This window comes from Podarcis melisellensis (genome assembly GCF_964234715.1).
Source record: "Podarcis melisellensis genome assembly, chromosome: 3".
Lineage (NCBI taxonomy): Eukaryota > Metazoa > Chordata > Lepidosauria > Squamata > Lacertidae > Podarcis > Podarcis melisellensis.
Window position 1 is genome coordinate 55,934,875 of NC_138530.1, and position 24,292 is coordinate 55,959,166.

General features: G+C 41.6%; 1 protein-coding gene and 1 long non-coding RNA gene across 14 annotated transcripts in view; one reads left to right on the forward strand and one right to left on the reverse strand.

The window, feature by feature from the left end:
• LOC309366555 overlaps positions 1 to 20,608 on the forward strand; it is a 102,951-nt gene extending 82,343 nt beyond the window's left edge. For 3 of the 5 annotated variants that reach the window (XR_014166769.1, XR_014166772.1, XR_014166773.1), the window contains 4 exons: positions 10,732 to 10,847; positions 16,279 to 16,431; positions 19,775 to 19,954; positions 20,280 to 20,608. This is a non-coding gene — a long non-coding RNA (uncharacterized lncRNA). Of the gene's footprint in view, positions 1 to 10,731; positions 10,848 to 16,278; positions 16,432 to 19,080; positions 19,312 to 19,774; positions 19,955 to 20,279 lie in introns of all 5 variants that reach the window. The other 2 variants (XR_014166770.1, XR_014166771.1) reach the window with 2 other exon arrangements.
• Positions 1 to 24,292, reverse strand: part of ESR1 (estrogen receptor 1) — a 195,081-nt gene that overhangs the window by 61,742 nt on the left and 109,047 nt on the right. For 8 of the 9 annotated variants that reach the window (XM_081905168.1, XM_081905166.1, XM_081905167.1 and 5 more), the window contains 2 exons: positions 22,103 to 22,293; positions 1,690 to 1,806 (listed from right to left, as the gene is read on the reverse strand). In XM_081905168.1, the coding sequence (XP_081761294.1) occupies positions 1,690 to 1,806; positions 22,103 to 22,293 (308 nt within the window). Of the gene's footprint in view, positions 1 to 1,689; positions 1,807 to 22,102; positions 22,294 to 23,597; positions 23,767 to 24,292 lie in introns of those variants that run through there. The other variant, XM_081905170.1, reaches the window with a different exon arrangement.

Here is a 24,292-nt window from a genome sequence, read left to right on the forward strand (position 1 = left end):
CTTTTCCTTTGGCGTATAATAAATTGTCATCAGAGTATAATTGAAAACAAGCGACAAGATCAAGATGAGGTCCGATATGCCAGTAAACTGTTCTGAAGCATAACAGAGGGGAGTAAAATTCTTCACATTTGCATCAATATAATCATTATGAAGCAACAGCTAATCAATCAAGACTAGCCAAACTCTCTAAAAGGAATGTCTTAGAAATTTATTTTATTTTCTAACAAAGTTTCCCTCCCACCTCCTGCCCTGGCTGGTGTAAGGTGGTAGAGCTTTAGAAAATAGTGGGTCATCCTCTACTGTACTCCTCACACGCCCAGTTAGGATGGCTCTGTGTGATGTTTTGCTATTAGGTGCATCCTTTTAGGGGGAAATATTACAAAAATACAAAAAAATATAATACTGGGAAACAGAAGCAAGGAAAGGCTAATGCTAAGTAAGGCTTACTTAATTTATGTAGTTTATATATTGACCAATTAAGTACTAACCTATTTATGTACCTGGTACCTAGAATGGTACTAGCCAGAACCTGGAAAACCTTGCAATTAATGAATATTGATCACTCGTATAATATAGTCTGGCAACCAGCCATAATGGAAAAGCTATTGCAAATATATATATAATGTTTACTGTGTGATATTTTATTAAATATGCAAATGAAACAACATATGGATGAGAAATACCTACAACATATATTGCAATACGGTGCAGATAAGCAGGTACTTCTCATTAGCTCATTCCTGTGTTTTCCAAGTTGATTGATTCAAAAATTCAGTGAACTGGTTTACTGTAATCACCTCATTATGTACTGTAAAATAATGTGCTTAGTATTTTACTGCCCTAATGACCCATTTTTTGTCAGAACGGACATGTTGCAGCTCAGCAGTTGAGTATTCAGTCAACTCAATTATTTCTGCACACAAACAAATTTCCATTCAATACAAATAGCCAGCTGCTATCTGCCACAGTTCAACTAAAATTCAAAAGATTGTATGAACTGGCCAGGAGTCCATACTAATTTCCATTTCATTCATGACTATTCTTTTGAAACTGCTTTTGATCAAGAACACTTGTCCATCTAAAGTAGATTGCAGCCTTCAGCACAGAATTGCAGAATAAATTTAGTTCTGATCACATTTCAATATAGAACTTCCTATTTTGCTCTTCCTGAAACAATGCACAAACTGAATGCAGCTTTGGAAATCCTTTGAAATTTGCGCCTCTCTAAATTTTGCGGTGCAGATCTGCCCCCCCCATGTGGATTTTAAGAGGGCAAATGCATATTAATTCATATATTAGTGAAAATAACACAAAAATATGCATTGCTATTAGGAATATTCCTTGAAAAATAAGTACATTAGGTAAGATTGCATAAGAATGTGTATACTAGAAGAAATGTACACTAACAAGCTAATTAATTGTTGTGATTACTTTTTTTAAGTGCAAACTTAAAATTGAGAAACTAAGATTTGTTCATCTCTGCTTCTTGCACTTCAGTTCCTGTCTAGGATATTCATTAGTAGTCTTGACCATGATTTATAGAAGTAAATGAATTCTAAAATCCTAGTCCTTTGTTTTCTCTTTAAAACTTCAACTTCATAAAATTAATTGCCACTCTCCTTAAGAACTGTGTATTATACAATGGAGATGAATTAATTAAGAAACATTTGTACATGGTTGCATACATACCACCTTTCATCATTCCAACTTCATAACATTTTCGGAGCCTGCAAGCCTGGCAACTTTTCCTCCTGTTCTTGTCAATAGTGCACTGGTTAGTAGCAGGACACATGTAATCATTGTGACCTGTAAAAATCATAGGGAAAGGACATTAAAGTGACAATTTTCACAGGTGCCCCTAAAACACAATGCTTTCATAAGCTTCTATAATGTTTTACTTTACATTTCTTGCTGGTTGCTTGGCATGAGGGGCACTGCCTTTTCAATGGTGGCCCCACATTTCTCTCCCCACAGAAGACCTTATCATTGCTTTGAAGTTGAAAAGTTTTCTATTTAAAAACAACAACCCAGTCTGTGTTTAATTTGTCGTGCTGGAAAAACATTTAACTGCGGCAGACGGTATTTTGTATCAAATTGTGCTGGGGGGAAATGAAACTGCTGCTGATTTTTATATTTGAAATCTTATTTTATAGTAGTGCTGTCTTTTGAGTTTTTATATATTTTTCTGTAAGGTGGCCTGTCCTGAAAAGCAAGGTAGATATGCATCAGATAAATACATAAAATAAACTCCTGTCACTTGCTCTTGACCTACTTCTTGATCTAACAAAGGAGCATAGCTTTCATCATGTGTATACTGGATGTGTACTAGTGTTCCCTTGAGAATTTTGTATTTCCTATTTGAAATAAAAACAAAAATCCTATGGTACTGAAGCCTTGATGTGGATTGAAAATACAGAGCTGATCCTAGCCAGTCCTCCTTCTACACACAGTTAAACAGGACAAGGTACAGCACACAATGAAACAATTTTATGACAGAACTGTTTGTTCTTCATTCAGGTCAGGGATCTGAAAGTGAGCTTGTTGGAGGCCTTGGTCTCATCAGACCCAGTCCTCTATCATTCATCATATGTTAGCAAAGGTAAGTTGTGTGTTTTTTTAAGAAGCTACTATCAGATTATACCAAGAACAAGTCTGTTGACTTGTACTAAATAAACAAAATAAATAAAATTCCTCCTATTAAGCAGAAGACACTACGTGATTTAGTGACAGACCACGTAACACCTAAAATAGTATTGTTCAGAACTATTTTATTTATAAACTAGTCACCTAAGGAATTAGAAATGTCTTGACATTTTACTTCCTCAGTTTGTACTGTATCAAAATATATTTACTACATTAGAGTCCATAGAAAATAAAGACTGACTATTCTGTGTTAGTCATACTTACAGTAGACAGCTGAAACCAATGGGTCTATTTTGAGTGTGAGCTAGTTGGATATCACCTACTGTTTTAGTAACTTTGCTGCAATTTAAATCCATTAGTTTCAGTGGGTCTACTCTGAGCATGACTTTATGTGGTATAATTAATTTAAAATTGCAGCAGTCACTAAATTTCACTACCAATTCATATGCCACATACTATCATAAACAAAGTTTGGGGAGCAATTCTATAGTCCCCGTGCGGAGAAATTTGTGGGTTTTCATCTTGTAGCCACACAGGTTAAACACCCTACAGAAGCATCACAGGAACTTTGACGTGCTTTCGAACTGCTAGGTTGGCAGGAGCAGGGACCAAGCAACGGGAGCTCACCCCATCGCGGGGATTCGAACCACCAACCTTCTGATCAGCAAGTCCTAGGCTCTGTGGTTTAGCCCACAGCGCCACCCGCATCCCTGATCTCTGGTACTTATACCTATATAATTGTTTACAGTAAGAACGTCACAGTTTACTACTCCAGTTATTATATAATATTCTTCCTAACAGCTATTATATTTATTTATTAGATTTATATACCAACTTTTTGCCAAGGCACCCAAGGCAGTTTTAAATTTTTTAAATAAGAATTACTAATCATAAAACAGGGACGCGGGTAGCGCTGTGGGTGAAACCACAGAGCCTAGGGCCTGCCAATCAGAAGGTCAGCGGTTCAAATCCCCGCAACGGGGTGAGCTCCCGTTGCTCGGTCCACTCCGGTGGGAAGGTAAACAGTGTTTCTGTGCGCTGCTCTGGTTCACCAGAAGCGGCTTAGTCATGCTGACCACATGACCCCGAAGCTGTACGCTGGCTCCCTTGACCAATAAAGCGAGATGAGCGCCGCAACCCCAGAGTCCGCCACAACTGGACCTAATGGTCAGGGGTCCCTTTACCTTTACCTTTAAGCATAAAACACCTAAAACCCAGGGAATGGAGTCACATCCTCTGCAACACACATGCTTCTATTCTCTTTCATAAGGCAACGACCACTATATAGATTAGGAAATGTCAGAGTATGTCTGAAGCACTTTTTCTCATAATCAGAATGTCCTGTGTACATGAAACTCTAGATTACAAAAATAAATCCCACTGGTCACAATAAAACCTCGTTTCCACATAAAGGACTTAGAGCTATCATATGTCTAGTCTTATGTCTAGCATCAGATTTGTTATACAATTTTGCAGGATGTCAAAGACACAAATAGTTGACCTTAAATGTGATTGAACAGAACAGGATACCTGAGACAGATTGATTTGAGATGAGAAGTCGTAGTAATCAAAGCATAGCTACAAATGAAAGGAAAGCTCCTGACTTTAAGCTAAAGCTTTATTCTGTGTGACCAGTAAATATATTCTGTTGCTCATACTGGCCAAAAGCTATTACAGTGGTACCTCGGTTTAAGAACTGAATTCGTTCTGGAGGTCCGTTCTTAACCTGAAACTGTTCTTAACCTGAAGACCACTTTAGCTAATGGGGCCTGCTGCCGTGCTGCCACCGCACAATTTCTGTTCTCATCCTGAAGCAAAGTTCTTAACCAGTGATACTATTTCTGGGTTAGCGGAGTCTGTAACCTGAAGCGTCTGTAACCCGAGGTACCACTGTACATGGCTTTGTTGTATAAAAAATTTTCTTTAAGTATTAAGTTGCTAAACTTAATTGCCATTGCTAAATAAGAGACACAGTAGACAAAATGTACAACCAAACATCCACTCAGAAGTAAGCTCTTCTGAATTGAATGGGGCTTACTTCCAGTGAAGTGGGTTAGGATTAAAGATTTAGTGAATACTCATTAACAACTAGCTTTGGGTATTTTACTCAAAACTCAAAATAATAAAATACCAATAGTAAGCATTTACTGTTTATGGAGATGAGTGGGGACACCCCCTCCCTGAAATCCAAAGCAAAACAAAAAAGTTTCTATCAAAATAAATATCGAACAAAGTCTCAATAAAAAGCAATACTGTAAGTATTTTATCTTATATTATGAAAAGCAGAACATGTCAGGATTAACACTGTATGAGTGAAAGTTGTACAGCACCCAAAATTGACAAGCAAATGATACTGACCAGAGCTATGGCTTATATAAATAATTTTAAATAATTTGGTGTGCCTAAAGTAGACATAGCAAGCATATTTACTCAGAAGTCAGTCCCACTGAGCTCAAGGGGACTTACTGTGCAGTAAGTGTGTGTTTCGAATTACAGACCTAGTGCATTTGTATCTCAGTTGATAAGTCTTGGCAATTCTGACAAAGCTGACTTCAATCACTCTTCTAAGTCTCACTCTCCATTTACATCCTATCTGGAGGCTGGGCAAGTCTATTATCACATGGTCACAACAATTTAATAATTGCCTTGCTGGATCAGACGAAGTACAGTGGTGCCTCGCAAGACGAAATTAATTCGTTCCGCAAGTCTCTTCGTCTTGCGAGTTTTTCGTCTTGCGATGCACGGTTTTCCATAGGAATGCATTGAAAATCAATTAATGCGTTCCTATGGAAACCGCCTTCCCCCGACCTCTTCTGGCGGGGGGCATTTTAAAATTGCCCGGGACAGCGGAGGACTTCTCCGCTGTCCGGGGCGATTTAAAAGCCCCTGGGAAGGCAGGCAGGGGGGACAAAGACTTTTGCCCCCCGCCTGCCTTCAGAAGAGGTCTAGGACAGGCTTCGCGGACCTCTCCGCAAGCAGCGGGAGCGCTCCTTGCGGAGAGTTGCCAGCGCGCCCAGGCTTCGCGGCCCCGCCGCCCGGCTTCGGAACATCGTTCCGATGCCGGGCGGCGGGGGGAGGCTTTCCCGCCCCGCCGCCGGGCTTCGGGACATCGTTCCGATGCCGGGCGGCGGGGGGAGTCTTTCCCGCCCCGCCGCCCAGCTTCGGGGCATCGTCCCGATGCTGGGCGGCGGGGCGAGAAAGCCTCCCCCCACCGCCCGGCATCGGAACGATGTCCCGAAGCCGGGCGGCGGGGCGGGAAAGCCTCCCCCCGCCTCCCGGCTTCGGGGCATCGTCCCGATGCTGGGCAGCGGGGCGAGAAAGCCTCCCCCCGCCGCCCGGCTTCGGAACGATGTCCCGAAGCCGGGCGGCGGGGCGGGAAAGCCTCCCCCCGCCGCCCGGCATCGGAACGATGTCCCGAAGCTGGGCGGCGGGGCGGGAAAGCCTTCCCCCGCCGCCCGGCATCGGGGCATCGTCCCGAAGCCGGGCGGCGGGGCGAGAAAGCCTCCCCCCGCCGCCCGGCATCGGAACGATGTCCCGAAGCCCGGCGGCGGGGCGGGAAAGCCTCCCCCCGCCGCCCGGCATCGGAACGATGTTCCGAAGCCGGGCGGCGGGGCCGCGAAGCCTGGGCGCGCTGGCAACTCTCCGCAAGGAGCGCTCCCGCTGCTTGCGGAGAGGTCCGCGAAGCCTGTCCTAGACCTCTTCTGAAGGCAGGCGGGGGGCAAAAGTCTTTGTCCCCCCTGCCTGCCTTCCCAGGGGCTTTTAAATCGCCCCGGACAGCGGAGAAGTCCTCCGCTGTCCCGGGTGATTTTAAAATGCCCCCCGCCAGAAGAGGTCGGGGGAAGGCGGTTTCCATAGGAACGCATTAATTGATTTTCAATGCATTCCTATGGAAAACCGTGCATCGCAAGACGAAAAACTCGCAAGACGAAGAGACTTGCGGAACGAATTAATTTCGTCTTGCGAGGCACCACTGTAGGTAGCCGTGTTGGTCTGCCATAGTCAAAACAAAAAAAATTCCTTCCAGTAGCACCTTAAAGACCAACTAAGTTAGTTCTTGGTATGAGCTTTCGTGTATCTGAAGAAGTGTGCATGCACACGAAACCTCATACCAAGAATTAACTTAGTTGGTCTTTAAGGTGCTACTGGAAGGAATTTTTTTTGTTTCATGAACGTGTCTACTACCTGTTTAAAGGCACCAAAACTAGTAGTTCTCTCTACTACATTGTCTCTAAAATGAGGGTGGGGGCTGTCCTATCCATATGAAATTTGTCATTTCTGATGCCAGGGGCAGCTGGAAGGAAGTAGAAAGCATTTCATTCCATGTATATGAAATATACCATATGTATTCATGCTTCTAGCAAGACAATACATTTTGGAAGAGATACATAGGAAGCCAGAGGGTTATTTTCATCTGCCAACCATTAGAAAGTCCTCATTTCTAAGTGGATTTCATGAAGTAATGAAACAAGATATAATCCGGGGATCTCATCAACAATACACCATCTACGATTCAGTTTCAAAAGGGAATTCTACATTTTCAGTTCATTCTGAGGGTTTTTTGTTTTTGCTACAATGAGTCCATCTCACATGTGTTTTTATTGTAATTTATTTCACACATGTTTTCATCTGTTATGACATATTGTATTCCTAGTTCCATCAATAGAATCCACTGTCTCCTAACACTCATGAGTCTCCAGTTATTTTGACTGTGGTGTTATGAGCTTGGAGGGGTGAGAAGGAAGGAAGCAAGATCCTTCTAACCCCTGGATCCAGCAAGTGTTGAAATATAAGCCAGTCGAGCTTCCTGTGTTGAGGTGATAGCCTGGGTGATGGGCCATTAAGAGAACAAAGGAAAGGGGGCTTTGTGCAAGATGATGAATGCATAGAGTCCCTCTCTCAACTCAGAGATAGTTAGAACAACAAAGACTGAGGTTAGAGTTGAGAGTTTGCAGTGAAGTGACCTAAAAGTAAAGCAACAAGCTGGAGAAAATAACACAGCAAAGTTTTAGTTTTGTTTGCACCCAAGGGCATGGCTAAGGGAGAAACAAGACCCTAGTTGGGGTCAGATGCTGTGAACCTCTCCATCACAGGTTCAGGTTGTAGATATGTGTACATATGTGCATAGGTATATATGTAAATAAACCATATTATCATAAAGACATCACAGTCTCCACTATGCCTCATTTCCAAAAAGAAATATGAACCCTGGGTAAGTGCCTGGAACTCCCGGAATCTCATACCACTTGGAGACTGAGGGGGCGTGCAACAGTATTTTTGTCCAGTCCTTGCCCCAATATCACCCAGCCCCAATATCACTTTTCTAGATTATAATCAGTATTTCACACCACATATGAGAGGTGTACCAATTTACATTTACTTTCACTGTATATCATTTGCCATTTGTTGCCCTTTCAGCTTGGAGAGGTATTTCTGAATTCTTCACAATCTGCTTTGATTTCATCAACTTTATGTTCTGTGGCAGGCTTTCTCAACCTTGGCCCTCCATATGTTTTTGGCCTACAACGCCCATGATCCCTAGCTAGCAAGACCAGTGGTCAGGGATAATGGGAATTGTAGTCCCATCTGGAGGGCCGAGGTTGAGGCAGCCTGTTCTGTGGTATCAGCAATAACGCCAATTCGTTTTTTTAAAAAACATGTAGATATTTAGATTTAGGTATATAATCTTTCCAGAGAGATCCATTAAGAGTCTTATGATTCTTTTGTTCCCTCAGTGTATATCTTTTCCCATTTCAGACAGATAATAAAAAGGGAGTATTCCTTTTCCAGATGACACTTACACATGACATCCTATTTCTACACCCCCGCTAAATGGCTGAACCGATCAACTGTGCAGATTCCAATCTATGAAAAGTGTGGCATACAGCTATGCTATCTTCCATTACTCTCTCCATCTGATAAATCACAATTGTTTTTTAGTGCTTGGCATGTGATCAAACCAACAGCTGTACTAGAATAAAAAACAAAATCAATCACTCACCACCATCTCCCTGTTATCACCCATGAGACAATGAGCATTTTGGGGAACACATCTTTCAGGATGAAAAAATAAGTTATGTAGCTGCAGAGCCATGTGGAAAAAGTATTTGCTTTTTCTAAAAACTGCAAGTGATACATTTGATACCACCACTATCAAATACCCTGCATGCAAAAAAATGGGCAGAAATGCCTAAAATATGGGATGCGGGTGGCGCTGTGGGTAAAACCTCAGCGCCTAGGACTTGCCGATCACATGTTTGGCGGTTCGAATCCCCGCGGCGGGGTGCGCTTCCGTCGTTCAGTCCCAGCGCCTGCCAACCTAGCAGTTCGAAAGCACCTTCGGGTGCAAGTAGATAAATAAGGACCGCTTACCAGCGGGAAGGTAAACAGCGTTCCGTGTGGTGCGCTGGCTCGCCAGATGCAGCTTGTCGTGACCTGGAAGGGTCTGCGGACAGCACTGGCTCTCGGCCTATAGAGTGAGATGAGCGCACAACTCTAGAGTCTGGCAAGACTGGCCCGTATGGGCAGGGGTACCTTTACCTATAAAAGGTTCGCAGAGAAATAGCTGGTACCCCAAGAATGAAATTAATGGAGATTTGCATGTACTGCACTGACCCTGGCTAGACTGTTTTGGCTTGAGGGTAAGATTCACCCTTTGCCAACCCTTCTAGGAGCATCCAGGGACTTGACCAGTGGTGGATGTGGCCAAAAGTAGATGTGGCCGCCCCACACTCTTGCACACACATACATACAGGAAGACTTGCGGACAGACATAAAGTCACAGTCTGCTCTCCTCAGCTGATTTGTGCAGATGAGCTATGGAAGGGAGTTATACCCTTCTCCCTTTTCATCATTACCAACCCCCCTCCTCTCATCAAATTATCATTCTGGGGCTCATTTGCATCCCCATCAGCGTGTTGCCCTCAAATCACCCTAGCATTCTATCAGCTTTTTTCTTTTCTTTTTGTCACTGCCACCAGAATTGGTGGTGTTTTATACAACCCAAAAATATTGCTGCTGGGGTAGTGAAAGATAAGGCCCCCAAACTGGGGATTAGGCTCCCCTGCATTAGAGTTTTAATTAAAACAATGTAAGCATCATGAATAAAGAAGCTTGCAGAAATGTAATTAATGGCAAAGGTTACATGAGGTATCATTGTGCAATGGAACTCTGCAGAACTTTGCACTGTGCACTTATTTGCTTTCTTTCTAACTTACTATATTTATTATATAAAGTCAACCAGTAACATAGGGCAGCTTTCAACTTATGATAGACTGGAGGGCACAACATCTGCACTAAGAAAGGTTGCACAAGGAGAGGGCTGCTTACCCCTTCCTTCTACCTGAAGCCTCTCGGCCCCCGAAAAATCTCCCCATATAATATGAGCCATGTCAGTGGGAGAGAGAATCATGAACAACTGGGAAGAGGCAGCTTGTGTGAGCAGGAGCATCATGTGCATCGCCACCCAATTCTTGACAATTCTGTTCTCCCACTGCAGCCTCTCGCAACATAACACATCAAGGAGGGGCTCTTGACCAACCACAGTGGTGATGTTGCTTTGTGAGTGTAAGAGGTTGCAGGGGGTGTTGAACATGAGAGTGATCTGTTGTGTGAACAACTTTCTCTTTTTAGATCTAAGTCATGGTGACCAACTCCATATGTTTTTGGGCTACAACTCCCATCACTTCTACCATTTGCCATCTGGGCTGAGGCTGGAATCCACAACAACTGGAGGGCACAACTTTGTCACTCTGTTCTGAAAGGCAAACCTCTTAGGTCTCAGGCCCAGGCAACATATTGTGGAGAGATATGTGAACGCTGTTGAACAACATCTCCTCGTGTGAAATCCTATGCAAACAGCAACAAATAAAGTGTGTGTGTGTGTGTGTGTGTGTGTGTGTGTGTGTGTGTGTGTAAATACTAACACAATAACATCACATTTTCTTTTCAACTACTTGCATTGGAGGGTGGGAGGAAATATGAATTGCCAGCAGCTATGCAACTGTCCATCAGCTGAGCTGTGTTTTGGTGGAAGAATCTAAGCTGGGGCTTCTGACTGCAAGTGTGACTGTTTTCCCCTCCTTCTCTCAGAGCAGAGCCAGCCCATCCATGATGCAGGGTGAGACAACTGCCTCAGGTGGTGGAAATTGAGGAGGTGGCACTCCCACGAGTGTCCCCACTGCCCTACCACCACAGAAGCAATTCAGGTAAGGGAGGCTTCAGCAGCAGCAGGGAGGCACAACGTTCTACTGCCCAGGTTTTCCGCTGGTCTCCCCCACCCCAGTGGCAGAAAGGGACCAGCAGCAAAGCTCTGTGGAATGCCTCCCCGCTCACTGGGTCGGTGAGAGGCATTCCCTTGTCCAGCTTTGCCACCAGGTGGGCAGGGAACTTTGAAAAACGTTTCTTGTAGAACCTCATGCCCTTCTCCATTGCAGGAGCAGCAAGAGGCAGGGGAACGCCTCTCAATGACTCACTGCTTTATAAGATAGAAGCTTTTGTGTACTCATATGCCTTTATAAAAGAAACATTTTAATTCCCTTCTTACAGTAACATAACAGATTATAGCAAATGGTGGCAATGATGCATAGCTTCTGTGTGCTCTGTCCCAACTAAGCATACTGCTTTACTCCAGCCATACTGCTTTAGAACAGATTTGGATAGGAATCAAACCAAAACAAACCTTAATATAACAGCGACACAAAATTAATAAATTTAAAGCTTCCAGCTATGCTGAAATAAACTAACAGAGCTTTCTCTCATTCACTCACTTCACTAAATTCTTTTCATCAAGCCAATCTTTTATATTGCTCTCTCTCACCTTGTGCCTCTACAAGCATAATTATAACTTGCACTTATTATAATGGAACCTTTATAACCGACTTCGTCATGCTTTCAAACTCACAACAACCTTTACACCCAAATTCTTTTACATACACCAAATAATAAATTATGGAAGCTTTAGAGCTGACCTCATCCCACTTACAAACTCACAATAATTTTTACATCCCCCAAATAAACACTCAAGTTGGCTTTTTGCTGAACAAATATATCATTAAATGAAATATATGCCAATACTATGCTAGATATGCTGGAACCTGGATTTACTTCATTTGACTTAGCATAATTCATTTGTAATAATCATAATTTCAACATGTGTTAGATATTGCTGTAAAATTCTAAATATAAACAAACTGGGAAACAGAATTATTTCATTTTTAAGGAAACATGAATAGTATTGCAAAACTGGAGTCCAAATGATTGACTTCTGGGAGGTTTCAAACTTACTGTGGCAACTGTTGTAATTGTTGATATGCAGAGGACAATAATGTAGTAAATTAATCCCATATCTATCTGTCTTTGATGTAGGGGTCAGAATTACTAATAAATTGAACGCACTGTTTTTAGATCTAGGATATATCTAAAGACATTTCCCAAATAAAAGTAGAAATACAAGGACACATCTCACCCTTCCTTTGGCCATCTTGGAGGGCCTTAGTTTGGGAGTTTCCTTTTATATTTCTGCCACATTATACGCACCTACATATTATCAGTGAAGTGGGACCCCATAACTTCTGCTCATGTTTCTTTTGACAGCAGTCGTGGTATTGACTAGAGGGCGAGAAATTGAGCATGTTCTCTGCTTTGGAGCTCTGGGTATCTTCAGTTCAGTTCCAATGTAGATTTTTCAAACCATACAAAAATGTGTGATTTCTAGACACAGGCTTTCTAACTCTTTTGGGTGTTAAATCACACATTCATAGTGTCTGATTCTTTGTTCACTATTTAGACCTCCCTTGTATTCTAGTGCTGTGAAGTATGATTTCAACTGTGGGCAGTAAAAGGGCACATACTTCCATTGCTGCAGCTGACCATGCTAACTTGCATTTTTGAGCATGCTCAGTTGCATTTTAGAGACTTCCAGTGTGGCAGGCCCTGTTTTCGGAACAGAATCTCTGTTGGGATTCTATTTGTACTTTCCCAAAACAACTGAAAACATATTTGTTTTAACAACCTTTTTCAGTTAGCTTAAAAATGCATTTGCCTTAGGTGTTTATTTTATATTGTTTATAAACCCATCTTTATTGTTTTCAAAGCAACTTCTAGTTGTTTTTCTGTAAATTGGCTTGAGACTTATGTGGAAGATGATTCAAAATTTAATAAAGTAAATAATAATAGTAATATGTAAAAAGCTGCTATGGGTGCTTGCAGTAATCACACAAATCAGGTGTTTTGCAAGGAAGAGGGCATGGATAGAGATAAAATCCAATACCCTTACTTCTTCCAAATAGTTTCTGGGAGTGCTAATGGCTTTTCTTTAGAGGCTTTATGTGCACAACCACAACAGCTGGATTAAGGCATTTGTCCAGAAATGCTTGCTTAGCAGAAAGAAAGATCAGTATATTTTATTTAATCAGCCCAGCCCAAGGAAACACGGCATTTAACAAGGTGAGCACCAAAGATTAAGAGTAAGCAACAAAGAACTAAACACATCTTAATACAATATACAACCAAATGGAAGGAAACTTACTCTTTAAAATATGAGGAACACACACACAGTTCTTAAATAAACTATAGGAAATGCAATCAAACTTGTTAATGAATTCCTGTCTCCCACTATAATTGCCCTTTGAAACTTTCCCCTTTAAATTTTACATTGCACTTATTAGCCTGGTATTTAGGTTTCAACTAATACAAGTAGGGGCCTGCAACCAAATGTTGCAAAGGATTTTGAATTACGTTTGTAGCAGAGAGATAAAAGAAGCATGGGCATTTATTTTCTTGGGTTTGGGGAGGTGTTGCCTTGGGGAGCATGCTGCTGTGCTCATGTTTTGCTTGAGAGGTCAGGATGCTGGGCTGCATGGGTCTTTGGCCTCTTCCAGCAGGGATCTTATTTTATTATAGGTTGGAGCCTTCCCTATAGGAACTTATTCTCCTTTTTAAAAATATGATTTTATGTATTCATTTGTTTCTGGAGTTTCTATACTGCCTTTCTGCCAAGTCACCCAAGGCAAACACATTATATAACATGTCAAGTGCCAGAGTCCTCTTAGGCCTACTGGGAGCCAATAGTATGTGTGCTCCCTGGCCTGCCCATCTTCTGGCAGCATTGCAAGGGAATACATTCATGATCTGAAAAGTTCTTGGAGTCTGAGTGCTGCTGGAGGAGCAGACTTTACCTTGCCTTTAAGCTTGGTGCTATTGAGGAACATTTCTAGGAAAATAGGTGATGGTACTCACCATGAAGTGGTTACAGTAAGTCTTTAACTCTTTAACAAAAAAGATGTCAGTCCTGTGTACCCTTAAGTACCCCCTGAAAAAAGCACTGGGTTCTTCCAAGCCCGGAAGAGCAGGAGGAGATTTCCAGACAGAGCTGGTCCTGAGGAGGATGTGGCTATCCTTGAGGTTCTGTCACAAGCATCAATAAGATGTACACGTACACACACACACACACACACACACACTCCTGCAAGACTCAGGGTTTCCCCATAGCTAACTTGTTTCCCCTGTTTTTGCCTCAGGAAAACCTAGTTCAGTATTAGAAAGCATGATGAAAAGTTAAATTACGGATGGTATAAGAAGTAACTGAGTGTGCTTCTCAGAACAAGTCAGCTATTTTCTTATTTCCACTGAATATTGGAGGGGAGTGAACAGACATGCATATCAATCAGCTCTTGTAAATTAAATGCAAACATAGTCAGCAATTCTCAATGACATATTTGTTAATTAAAATGTCTCGTGGAACGTCTGGTGTGAAACTGTCAAAGCTTCTGTGTTCAATGTCTTCTGAGTGAAAGGGATTATTCTAATGGAAGGGCTTATGAGACGTATCAGTGTAATTATTTCCACAAAAATGTAGTTGTTTCAGTTATTTATACTACATTTTCAGAAGTTGCAATATCATTTAATCTGCGTCAATCGAAAGACTTGAAATGTCGCAAACCGTTTTCAAGATGAAAACATGACCCCAGTAAGCAAACTTGCTAGCAAAAGCCTTAAAGATAACATAAATTAACTAAAGATAAGAATTGTAACGATTCAAACTCAAAAATGTATGAAGGTAGGCTATACTGGGTTCAGAGGTCTGAGACCCTTAAAAATAAGAATTTGGGCTCAGCCTATGCCTGGTAGGCTTACTTCAGAGTTCCTTCCTTCTTTTAGCTACATGCAGACTTATGTTCCTTCCTTCTAGAATCCCCCCCCCTGCCTGCCTACAGTAAGTCCTGGGGTGGGCTTCTGCTTAGGTCAGAGCATTCTGAACTCTTGGCTTGGGTCAAGAAATGGGAATGTCATAAGCAGTACACACAGCTCAATCTCAGGTGAAGCAACTGATTTTAAGCTGAACAGGTCTTGGCCAAACAAAGTTGTGGTTGCACGTAGGGTTCTTTCATCTCTGTGTAAGAGGCTGATTTGGAGATAACACTGAAAAAATACTGATGACCCACATGCACTAGAAACTGAGCTTCTATTAACTGCTACATATTCCATGTGGCAAACAAAAGGAATCTTAAACAAAATTTGGGAGAATGCCAAATATGCCAAATAACTTATCAGACACCAACATACAAATGGGGTTTTTTTTTAATATCGAAAGGTCAGCTTTTCATCAAAAAGGAAAAAAAGGATTGCAACAGCAAATGGATTCAAGATGGCAATCCATTAGTAACCCAAATATTGTATGCAATTCTCTCCTTAAGTTTCAGAATACTTTTGAAAAATACATCTGTTCTCAATGACAGGCAAAAAAGATTATCATCCCATTAAGATATGGGGCTCAAAAGAAAAAGCAGGTGAAGATTAAACAAAAGGAGATGAAGATGTTTATGTAAACCACTTAGAGGTTTTGAGAATTAGTATACAAATTGTGTTAAGTAAAAAGTTAACTCCTGCTGGACCCCATTGAAATCAATGGGGAAAGTTAATCAGGGCTAGCTTATGTTCCATTGATTAAAAAAGGAGTTAAATTTGACTATTTTATTTACAATGGGATCTATGACTGCACTCCTATGAACACATACTTGGGAGAATATTCTACAGGGGGATTTCTAATAAATATATATCCTCTTATATTCATGAGATGACAAAGAAATTGGCTGGTGAAAATATACTTCTTCTGTTTAATAGTGCAGTATGGAGCCAAAAGCCAACTTTAAATGTTCCTAGTTCATAACTGACAAATTGATCTTTACGTTTAGCATCCTATATTGACTAGAATGTATACTATTTAAAAATGGCTCCCTTCACACATCTAAGATCCAATTCAGTGGGAAGATTGGGTTTTCATAAGGCACAGCTGCAGAACAACAAGAAAAGCTCTCAGATCCAGGGGAATTAAAACTATAAAAATACAAGTTGAGTGACAGCAAGGATGAGCCCTTATTAGAGTCACCTGTGACTGATCCTATATGCTATTCTCTAATTTGTTTTGATTTTTAAAATGTTGTTGTTGATTTGTAGAATGGGCAACACAAATTCAGGCTGACAAGTGAATTAGTGATGCCTGAGAAAGGTTTATCAGATGCATGAGAAAATATACTGGAAGAATTTATTGGGTTAGCTGCAAAGTTTCATCCTGTGTATCTGCTATTATGAACAAGCACAGAAAGACAGGGCTGAATATGTTCTTTGTTCAACCATTAGGTACAGCAGGAGTTGGAAAACTGTGTGTGGCTTCATTAGCTAATCAGAGAAGACTGGCTGGGAAAAGAGCTGCATGAGGAAGTGGTGTCACATCTACTGGATCCTAATTTAGGCACTACACACATACACACCCATGCAACACAGACTGACAAGGTAAGAAAACAGCAGGGATGGGCAACCGATGTTGGACTGCAACTCTCATCCGCCACATGGCAATGGTTAATGATGATGGGAGTTGTAGTCCAACAACTGGAAAACTACAGATTGGCTTCTCCTTGCCTAAGGGCTCTGGGAAGAAGCTGAATGAGGAAAGGGTGTGGTTGGTGTTGTGTGGATCCAGGCTGGCTTTCTAGCACGCTGGACAGCTGTGCTGGTTATGCAAGCTGACAAACCTAGGCTTCCTAAGCGTTGGCTTATTGTATCTCCTGCTCTATAATCAGATCCAAGTGCATAATATTTTTATGTTCACTGAAGTGGGACATCTGTATCCAATCCAAAAAGAAGGGTAAATGTGTTTAAGTATCTTTGGGATCTAATGTACAAAATGGCAACAAAAATACATTCTGAGACAGAACATGCTGAAATAGTACCCCTTTTCAGCAGATGGCTGAAGTCTACTGTTCCAGTCAGAATATAAAATTTACTATAAAATGGGCTCCTACGTTGTCATTACAGAATAGAAAGCTTTTTGTTTTGACAACGTGAATGTTTTTTTATGTCATGAGACAAAAAAATGCAATATATATAGATAGATATAGTTTCATGCTGCAAAATCCTGTACGGTTTTGAAAGTACTTTTTCCTCAGTGCACTCCAACCACAAATGCGATTTTATTTTTCCATGTGGCTCAGAGTGAGAGAAACTACAGCTACATAACTATTTATACTACAACAACATCAGCAGTAGTCAAGAGCCATTGTTCAAATGATATTTATGATATTTCCCCTTTCCCCTCTCAAGTAACTTTTATGGAGAGGAGATTAAACTGAGTGATAAACTAGTACTTGAGTGCTTTTGTGTTCTAGGCTCCTCCATGGAGATAGCAACTGAAGCCACTGCCAAACACACTTCAGAGAAATGCAGTGGAGTAAGGAGAAACAGAAATGGTGCTCTTAGACTAAGAAAAAAGTTGTATAGTTAGCTATCCAGAGCAATAATTAGCAAAAAGGGTGAAAAAATACACAAATAATCTTATCCTCAAGTTAAGCACTGATCGTGGATAAGGATGCTTCTCGGCAGAGCATGGAGATTTGCTGGCAGGGGAAGATTATGAAAGTTTAGTAATACCTTTGTGTTTGTGAGAGGCTAGCAGCAAGGCTAGCTGAAGCCACTTCAGCACCTAAGACTGAATGGCAGCCTCACAAAAAGATAGGAAGGAGGAGTGTGAGTTTTGTGTTGGTCTGGTAGAACTAGAGGCTAAAGTAAATCAACATGAAAGTAAATGAAAGCCTGTAAATCAACATAAAGTAAATCAACAATCCAAAGTGAGGCTGGGTAGGAGCAGATCAATCTTGCATCTCAAGCTCTGCCAATAGAAGTCAACAGCAGGTTTCCCCCCTTTAAAAAAGGGAAATGTTGACAGCTATGTTTGCTACACCAACTAATCTCAAGCATTCTGAAGTAATGTAAGTAACAAGGTGTACTTAAAAGCCATTGCAAATAGACAGCATGTGAACTACTGTACAAACAACACACAGAGAGGGGAGAGAGAGAGAGAGAAAGAGCAATAAAACAAGCACTTTATTCCAACCCTCAAACTTAGAATAAGAGGAGGTTTAGTTTCTAGCAGAAAAAGTCACTGACCTCTTTTGAAGCACTTACTGTCAGTAAATGGTGAATACCTCTCTCTCCATTTTAGTTTAATTTTTTTATATTTGGAGATCAGAATGGCGGTTAATGAACCTTCAACCTAATTTCTAATTAGTGTGGAAGAGCATGCAGGTGCAAGGGCTACTCCTACTGTCTCTGTAGCTTCAAGATGAATCAAACCAGTGTATATTATTGTGAGGAGCATTGCAGAACCAGGCATGTATTGTCTTAACAATTTCTAACACCTGGATTTTTACTTTTACCTTTTTTTAAAAAAAGAATTCCTTCTGTTAGTGACCTTCAGTGGTCAAATGCCTATCAATTTCTAAGTGAAATGGGATCATCCAAAAATAATATAGTGCTTTCTACATATATTAGGTACTCAGGCATACTTAAATGTTAGGCTATAAAACATACACACACAAAAACCATAAAACTATCTGACAGGAACCTGTAAATTTACAAAATACTGATGGTTAAGCTCACAGAGAGAGGTACATGGAGAATTAAAAACATAAATAAATCAGGCAGACATTTGCATTATTTGCACTTGCCTGCTCTACCCAACATCCACACACTGAATGTGGCCATCTACAAAGAGGTAGTTACAAGTCAGCAACTACTCACGAATAGGAACTCCATGTGGTCAGGATCACAATGTGATCAACTGTCCTGATTATTGCAGCTTCTTTGGGAGTGGTGTGATATGCAATATAAGGAGTGAGGCCATGATGTGCAGCCTTGCTCAGTTCTCCACACAGAGGCAAACACACGACTCCAAATCTATGGTTGAGAGCAGTCTAAGATGCAGAATTGTAGCATGTCTGCTGAAAATAGTAAAACAAGCCCTACTCAGGTGTTTTCCCTCGCGTAATTTCAATGAGAGCCAAGAGTAGTGGTGCACTCATTGAACCTGCCCCTAAAGACATCTGAGCAGCACTTACAATGACCACTCCTCTTAGGGAGATAATACTCTAAAATATTTTATTGCAGGCCCAACTTACATGTGTAGATATGGTGATATATGAGCATGAGCATGCACTGGAGATACAAACAGGCATAATGTAGCATACTGAAGGCTGTGACCAGAGGAGGAATGACAGCTGGGGGAGCACAGACAGAAGAAACGCCATGGTGCATCTGCAACAGCACAACCAGATGCCTTCATCTGCTCAACTGCAACAAAACATGTCTCTCCAGTTTTGGTCTCTACAGCCATAGCAGGTGCTGTAACTCTTCAACAGTCTGACTTCACCTCAAAAACGCACTCTTCCATTGTCGCCCGAGACTGACGGATGTCAACAATTTTATAGGGCTTATCCAGAAGAAGATTCCTCAATATCAAGCAAGCAGGATTCTTGAGGCTAACACATGTGAGAACCTGTTGCAGTGAGCTCATACTTTGCAGTTTCTAAACTGTACCAAAAAGCAACTGTATTTTATAACACCGATTATTAAATATTAAATGCTTTAAGCTCTTTTGTGGTATTTTTAGCTGTGCTCTTTAAAGTTGACTGAAGGGATCCGAAAAAGGTTGATTGGCTTTTGTATGTTCTGTGTGTGCTCTGAGTTGCACCAGTGTAAGCTAGGTTTTTTTTTTACTTGACTCAGTGTAGAACCCCAGTGTAATAATGCTAAGAGCTGTCCAAGCTAAAGTAGAATTAAATTATGCCGCTTCTCTTTACAGCACAAATATGTTCTGTCAAATGTTACATTATCTCCAGGATTTGGCAGCGGCCCCTGCAGATGTTGAGTCAGGAGTGGGTGCAGCTTGTTATGCCCTTGGGCCTTTACCTTTTCTCTACTGTCGACTTCCACCCCCACATGTTCATCTCTCCTTATTTAAAAAGGGAATGGACCCACTCAGGTGAACCTATTTTCCAGTTGGATTTGCATGTGCATGCTTTCCCCTCCCCTGCTCACTGATTGAGCAATCACTTCAACTAACTTGCTAACACAATGCCAGCAGAATGATTTGAAATCATTTAAAATCATGCCATTACAGGGTTTTCCTTCCTTAACATATACCACCATAGAACTGTGTTCAGACCTTAAGGGCCAGTCTGTATATTGCATGCAGACACATGTATGTATTTCTTCCTCCAACATTTTATTCTCTTAAATGAGAATCCAAGTTTTTAGCTCTGTTCCTTGCCTTCTGGCTATTTTTCTGACACATCTTCCATTTGCAGGTTGAAAAGCAGCTCGATGAAGAAGACAGAAACAGTTAAGGAGCCTCTCTCCCATGCCTGCTATACTTTCACTGAAATCTCAGAAGATGCTTTTGAATAAATACAGAAATGATAAAATGTGGCTTACAATATAACATTTTACTTGTCCCTAACCCCAATTATTGTAAGTGTTTGGTGAGAAAAAGCTTAACATTTGTTCAGCAACCACCAAGGCTCTCTCTCTCTGTCTCTCTGTGCACCTGCCTTTGTCATAGTGACTTTCAGTTGGGATAATTCTCAAGGTTCGAGGTGTTTAAGACTTTGTAGATAATAAGCCCATTGAAAATGAACCATATACTCTGCAATCATTCTCTAGGCCTCCTACAACTAGTCCTTCATTTTGGCAGTCCCTCCCCCACACTCCTCAAAATCACATAGTTGTGTGAACAAATGACATAAGAACTACATTGCACTCCATACCCTAAAGAATGCTGCATAAATTATAAACACGCACAGTTCTACTACAGCCGTAGTAAGATCTTATGAGAGATAGTTTTCCAGGCGTATGCATTTATTTATTTTTTTGAGAGGGGTGGGTTCCAGAACTGTAAAGTACTATAACAGGGTCTTGGTTCCATTCAATTTTCCTTGTTTGTATGTGCCTGTTGTTTTTTTTATCACAAAAGTGTGTTTTTATCACAATAGCCAGAAAAATGTTCTTGAACCAAGCAGAGTGTGATGAAGGAGCACTGCTGAATACATGGGAATTGGGGTGGGGGGTGGGGAGGTCCTGGAAACTACAGGCCACTCAGCTTAACATCTGTTCCAGGAAAACTGTTGGAAAGCATTGTAAAATAAAATTACCAACTACAAGTCTTCCTGAAGCAGAATCAGCATGTCTTCTGCAAGGGGAAGCCCTGTCTCAGTAATCTATTTGAAAGTTTCAGCAAGCATATAGATAAAGGTGATCCATTTGACATTTTGTAATTAGGCTTTCAAAAAGATTCTGACCTCACCAAAGATTCTGACCTCACCAAAGACTCCTGAATAAGCTTAGCAGACAGTAGCAACAAATGGGCAGTTCTCCCAATGGACGGGTGCAGAAGGTGATGTTCCCTGCTCAATATGGGAATCTGTGCTTTTTAACTTGCTTTTAAATGATTTAGAGTTGGGGGTAAGAAGTGAGGTAACCTAGTTTGCTGATGATACCAAATTGTTCAAGGTGGCTAAAACAAAAAGAGATCTCTCCAAACGGGCTGCCCACAGGCATCTAACTGGCCACTGTGAGAACTGGATTCCGGACTAGATGGGCCATTGGCCTGATCCAGCAGGCATGTCATATGTGTACCAAACAAATCAAAATCATCTGATGGTGAACATGCTGGGGGTGTCCACCCCCACCCCACTTTTTTCTTTATTTTTGTTCTGGGCTTCAAATGCAATTTAGCTCCTGAAATGTAGCTTAGCATTATCAAGCTTATAATTTACAAAGCTTATTTTCACAATTTTACAGGTACAGTCATACCTCGGGTTACAGATGCTTCAGGTTGCGGGGTTTTTTGGGTTACGGATGCGCCGAAACCTGGAAGTACCAGAATGGGATACTTCTGGGTTTCGGTGGTCGCACATGCACAGAAGTGCTAAATCACACTTTGCACATGCACAGAAGCACCAAATTGCAACCCGCACGTGCACAGAGGCAGCACTGCGGGTTGCGAATGTGCCTCCCGCACGGATCACATTCACAACTCAAGCGTCCACTGTACAGTCTTTTCTCTGATACATTGCATAATTATTTGATTACAACAAGTCATGTATTTGCTAAGTAGCAACAATGTTATTACCTTGAATACTTCTCTTGAAGAAGGCTTTGCATCCCTCGCAGGACCATACGCCATAATGGTAACCTGAAGCATAGTCATTGCACACTGCGCAGTAGCGGGTCTCCTTGGTGGATTCCATGGACAAGCTTCCCTTTTCGTTGCCACTGACCATTCGCTCTCTGCCACCATGACGCCTGTTATCTGAGCCTGGCCTGTAAAACGAACATTGAAAGAGCTCATTGACTTTGATGATGTTGTCACACACCTCATAATTACCTGTTTGATTTACCAAGATAATAATGTTTGGCAATTATTTAAGATAAAATATCAAATTCATTAGGTGTTGACATCCAATTCAAAAATTAGACCAGCACCTTGTCCTGAGAAAAGTAACAGAGCAACTCTTTGGTAACTGTATGGAGCAACTTTCCCTTCCCCAGGATGCTGCAGAAATATCTAGCTGTTGCTTCCCTACAGAGTCACAGCATTGCGGCCAAATTGGCTGCTTCAAGGAAAGCTTTCTGTACTCCACATTCACATGTTGCAGCCTGCTTCTACCCACTGCACTACTTCTTTATTTGCTGGATATAACATGTTCAGTAGTGCAGTAAGTAGCCTGACTGCTTCAACATGTGGTATGGGAAGACTTTCCCAGATGCAAATGTTATGGCAGCATCCTAGTGTTTACAAGAAGTAGGACCACTGCTAGGCACTCAGGTAGTGGTAGCTCAGCTATTTCATAGAGCCACTTTTTGTGCTTGTGTTTCCTAAAAACTTGTGTTTCCTAAAAAGAGCAAGAAGGATTGCACTTTATCAACTTTTGCCATTTTGCACCAAAATATATTTTTACTGATATGTTGATTTTCTACAGCAACTGTTTTAGCTGTAGAAGAATATTAACCTAAAAGAAAGCAGTGGATTCAGATTGAACTGTGATGGCTAAATGTACTGACTGTTCTCCAAAATTTTAAAGCAATTCTTCCCAGGATTAAGCTAAACCAGACTGCTTGGGGGACAATAGCAGCTCTGCTGGATCAGAGTGAAGAAGTGGAGAACTAGTGGGTCTCTTGATGCTGTTTGACTACAGCTCCCATCATCTTTGACCACTAGCCATTGTGACAAGTTGAAGGGCCACCAGGATCTTCATCCTAGCCAAGCATCTATCTAGCCCAAGATCCCATTTCCTAGTTGCCAAACAGATGCTTCTGGGAAGCCCAAAGTTGGTAACATTCAACCAACCACACGCAGAGAGAGTTTTTACTTGCTTTGAGTAAGCAAGATTGGAGTTTTCAAGAAAAGCTGGGCAGCATGCAAGTCCAATACACAATTAATATTGGCCCAGGTGTTTGTTTGTTTGTTTGTTTGTTTGTTTGTTTGTTTGTTTGTAGTGGTGGTAATTTGCATTTTAAGCTTTCCCCGTTCAAAATATGCTTTCTCTACCCACAAGCAGAAGGAGGTTTAGGGTAGTTTCCCCACACTGGGCATCAAGCAGAGAGGGTGCTCAGCAAGCACTTGCCTGGCTACAGGAAGGAAGCATGAAAACTCTGACAGGGTCCTAGAGTCTTCTTGCTTCCTTCTGAAAGGCTAGTTAGTGCTTTCCAGCTCTGGGAAGGAGATGAGAGGGCTCTAGGACCCTGCCAGAGCACTCATATCTCCTTCCTAAAGGCTGGCATGTCATGAGGGCTGGACTGGGAATACCAAAGTTTGGCCTTGCTCAAGGCGTCATAGTACCATAATCTGCCCCTGCCACAAGAGACGCATGATCACAATAGCTCCCCCCTGCTCTTGTCTCCCAGCAACTGACACTCAAGTGTCATACTTCCTCTAGGCAATGAAATCCCATATTTTTGAAATCATGGCTAAGAAGTGGGAGAGACCTATCATCATCAATCCACCCAGTGGACATCAATTCCACAAATTAATGATGTATTGTGTGACAGAGTATTTGGTGATAACCAACACTGCATGAGTGTAAGATAGGCTCATGCAACAAATGTGTCATGAGCCTCATAATTCTGTTGGGATTGGGTTGGCAGGCTCCAATTCCAGAGGAAGAAACTGTCAAGGGCGGGCTGATAGGTGGGAATCAGGGGGGAAAGGGAAGTCTCCAGTGTCTTTTGACTCTAGCCACTTCAGAAGAGAGAGTATGGATGCTAGTTCCTCCCACCCTGATCTCCCAGCAGAGCAGTGGCAGCTGGGGAGATCTGTGGG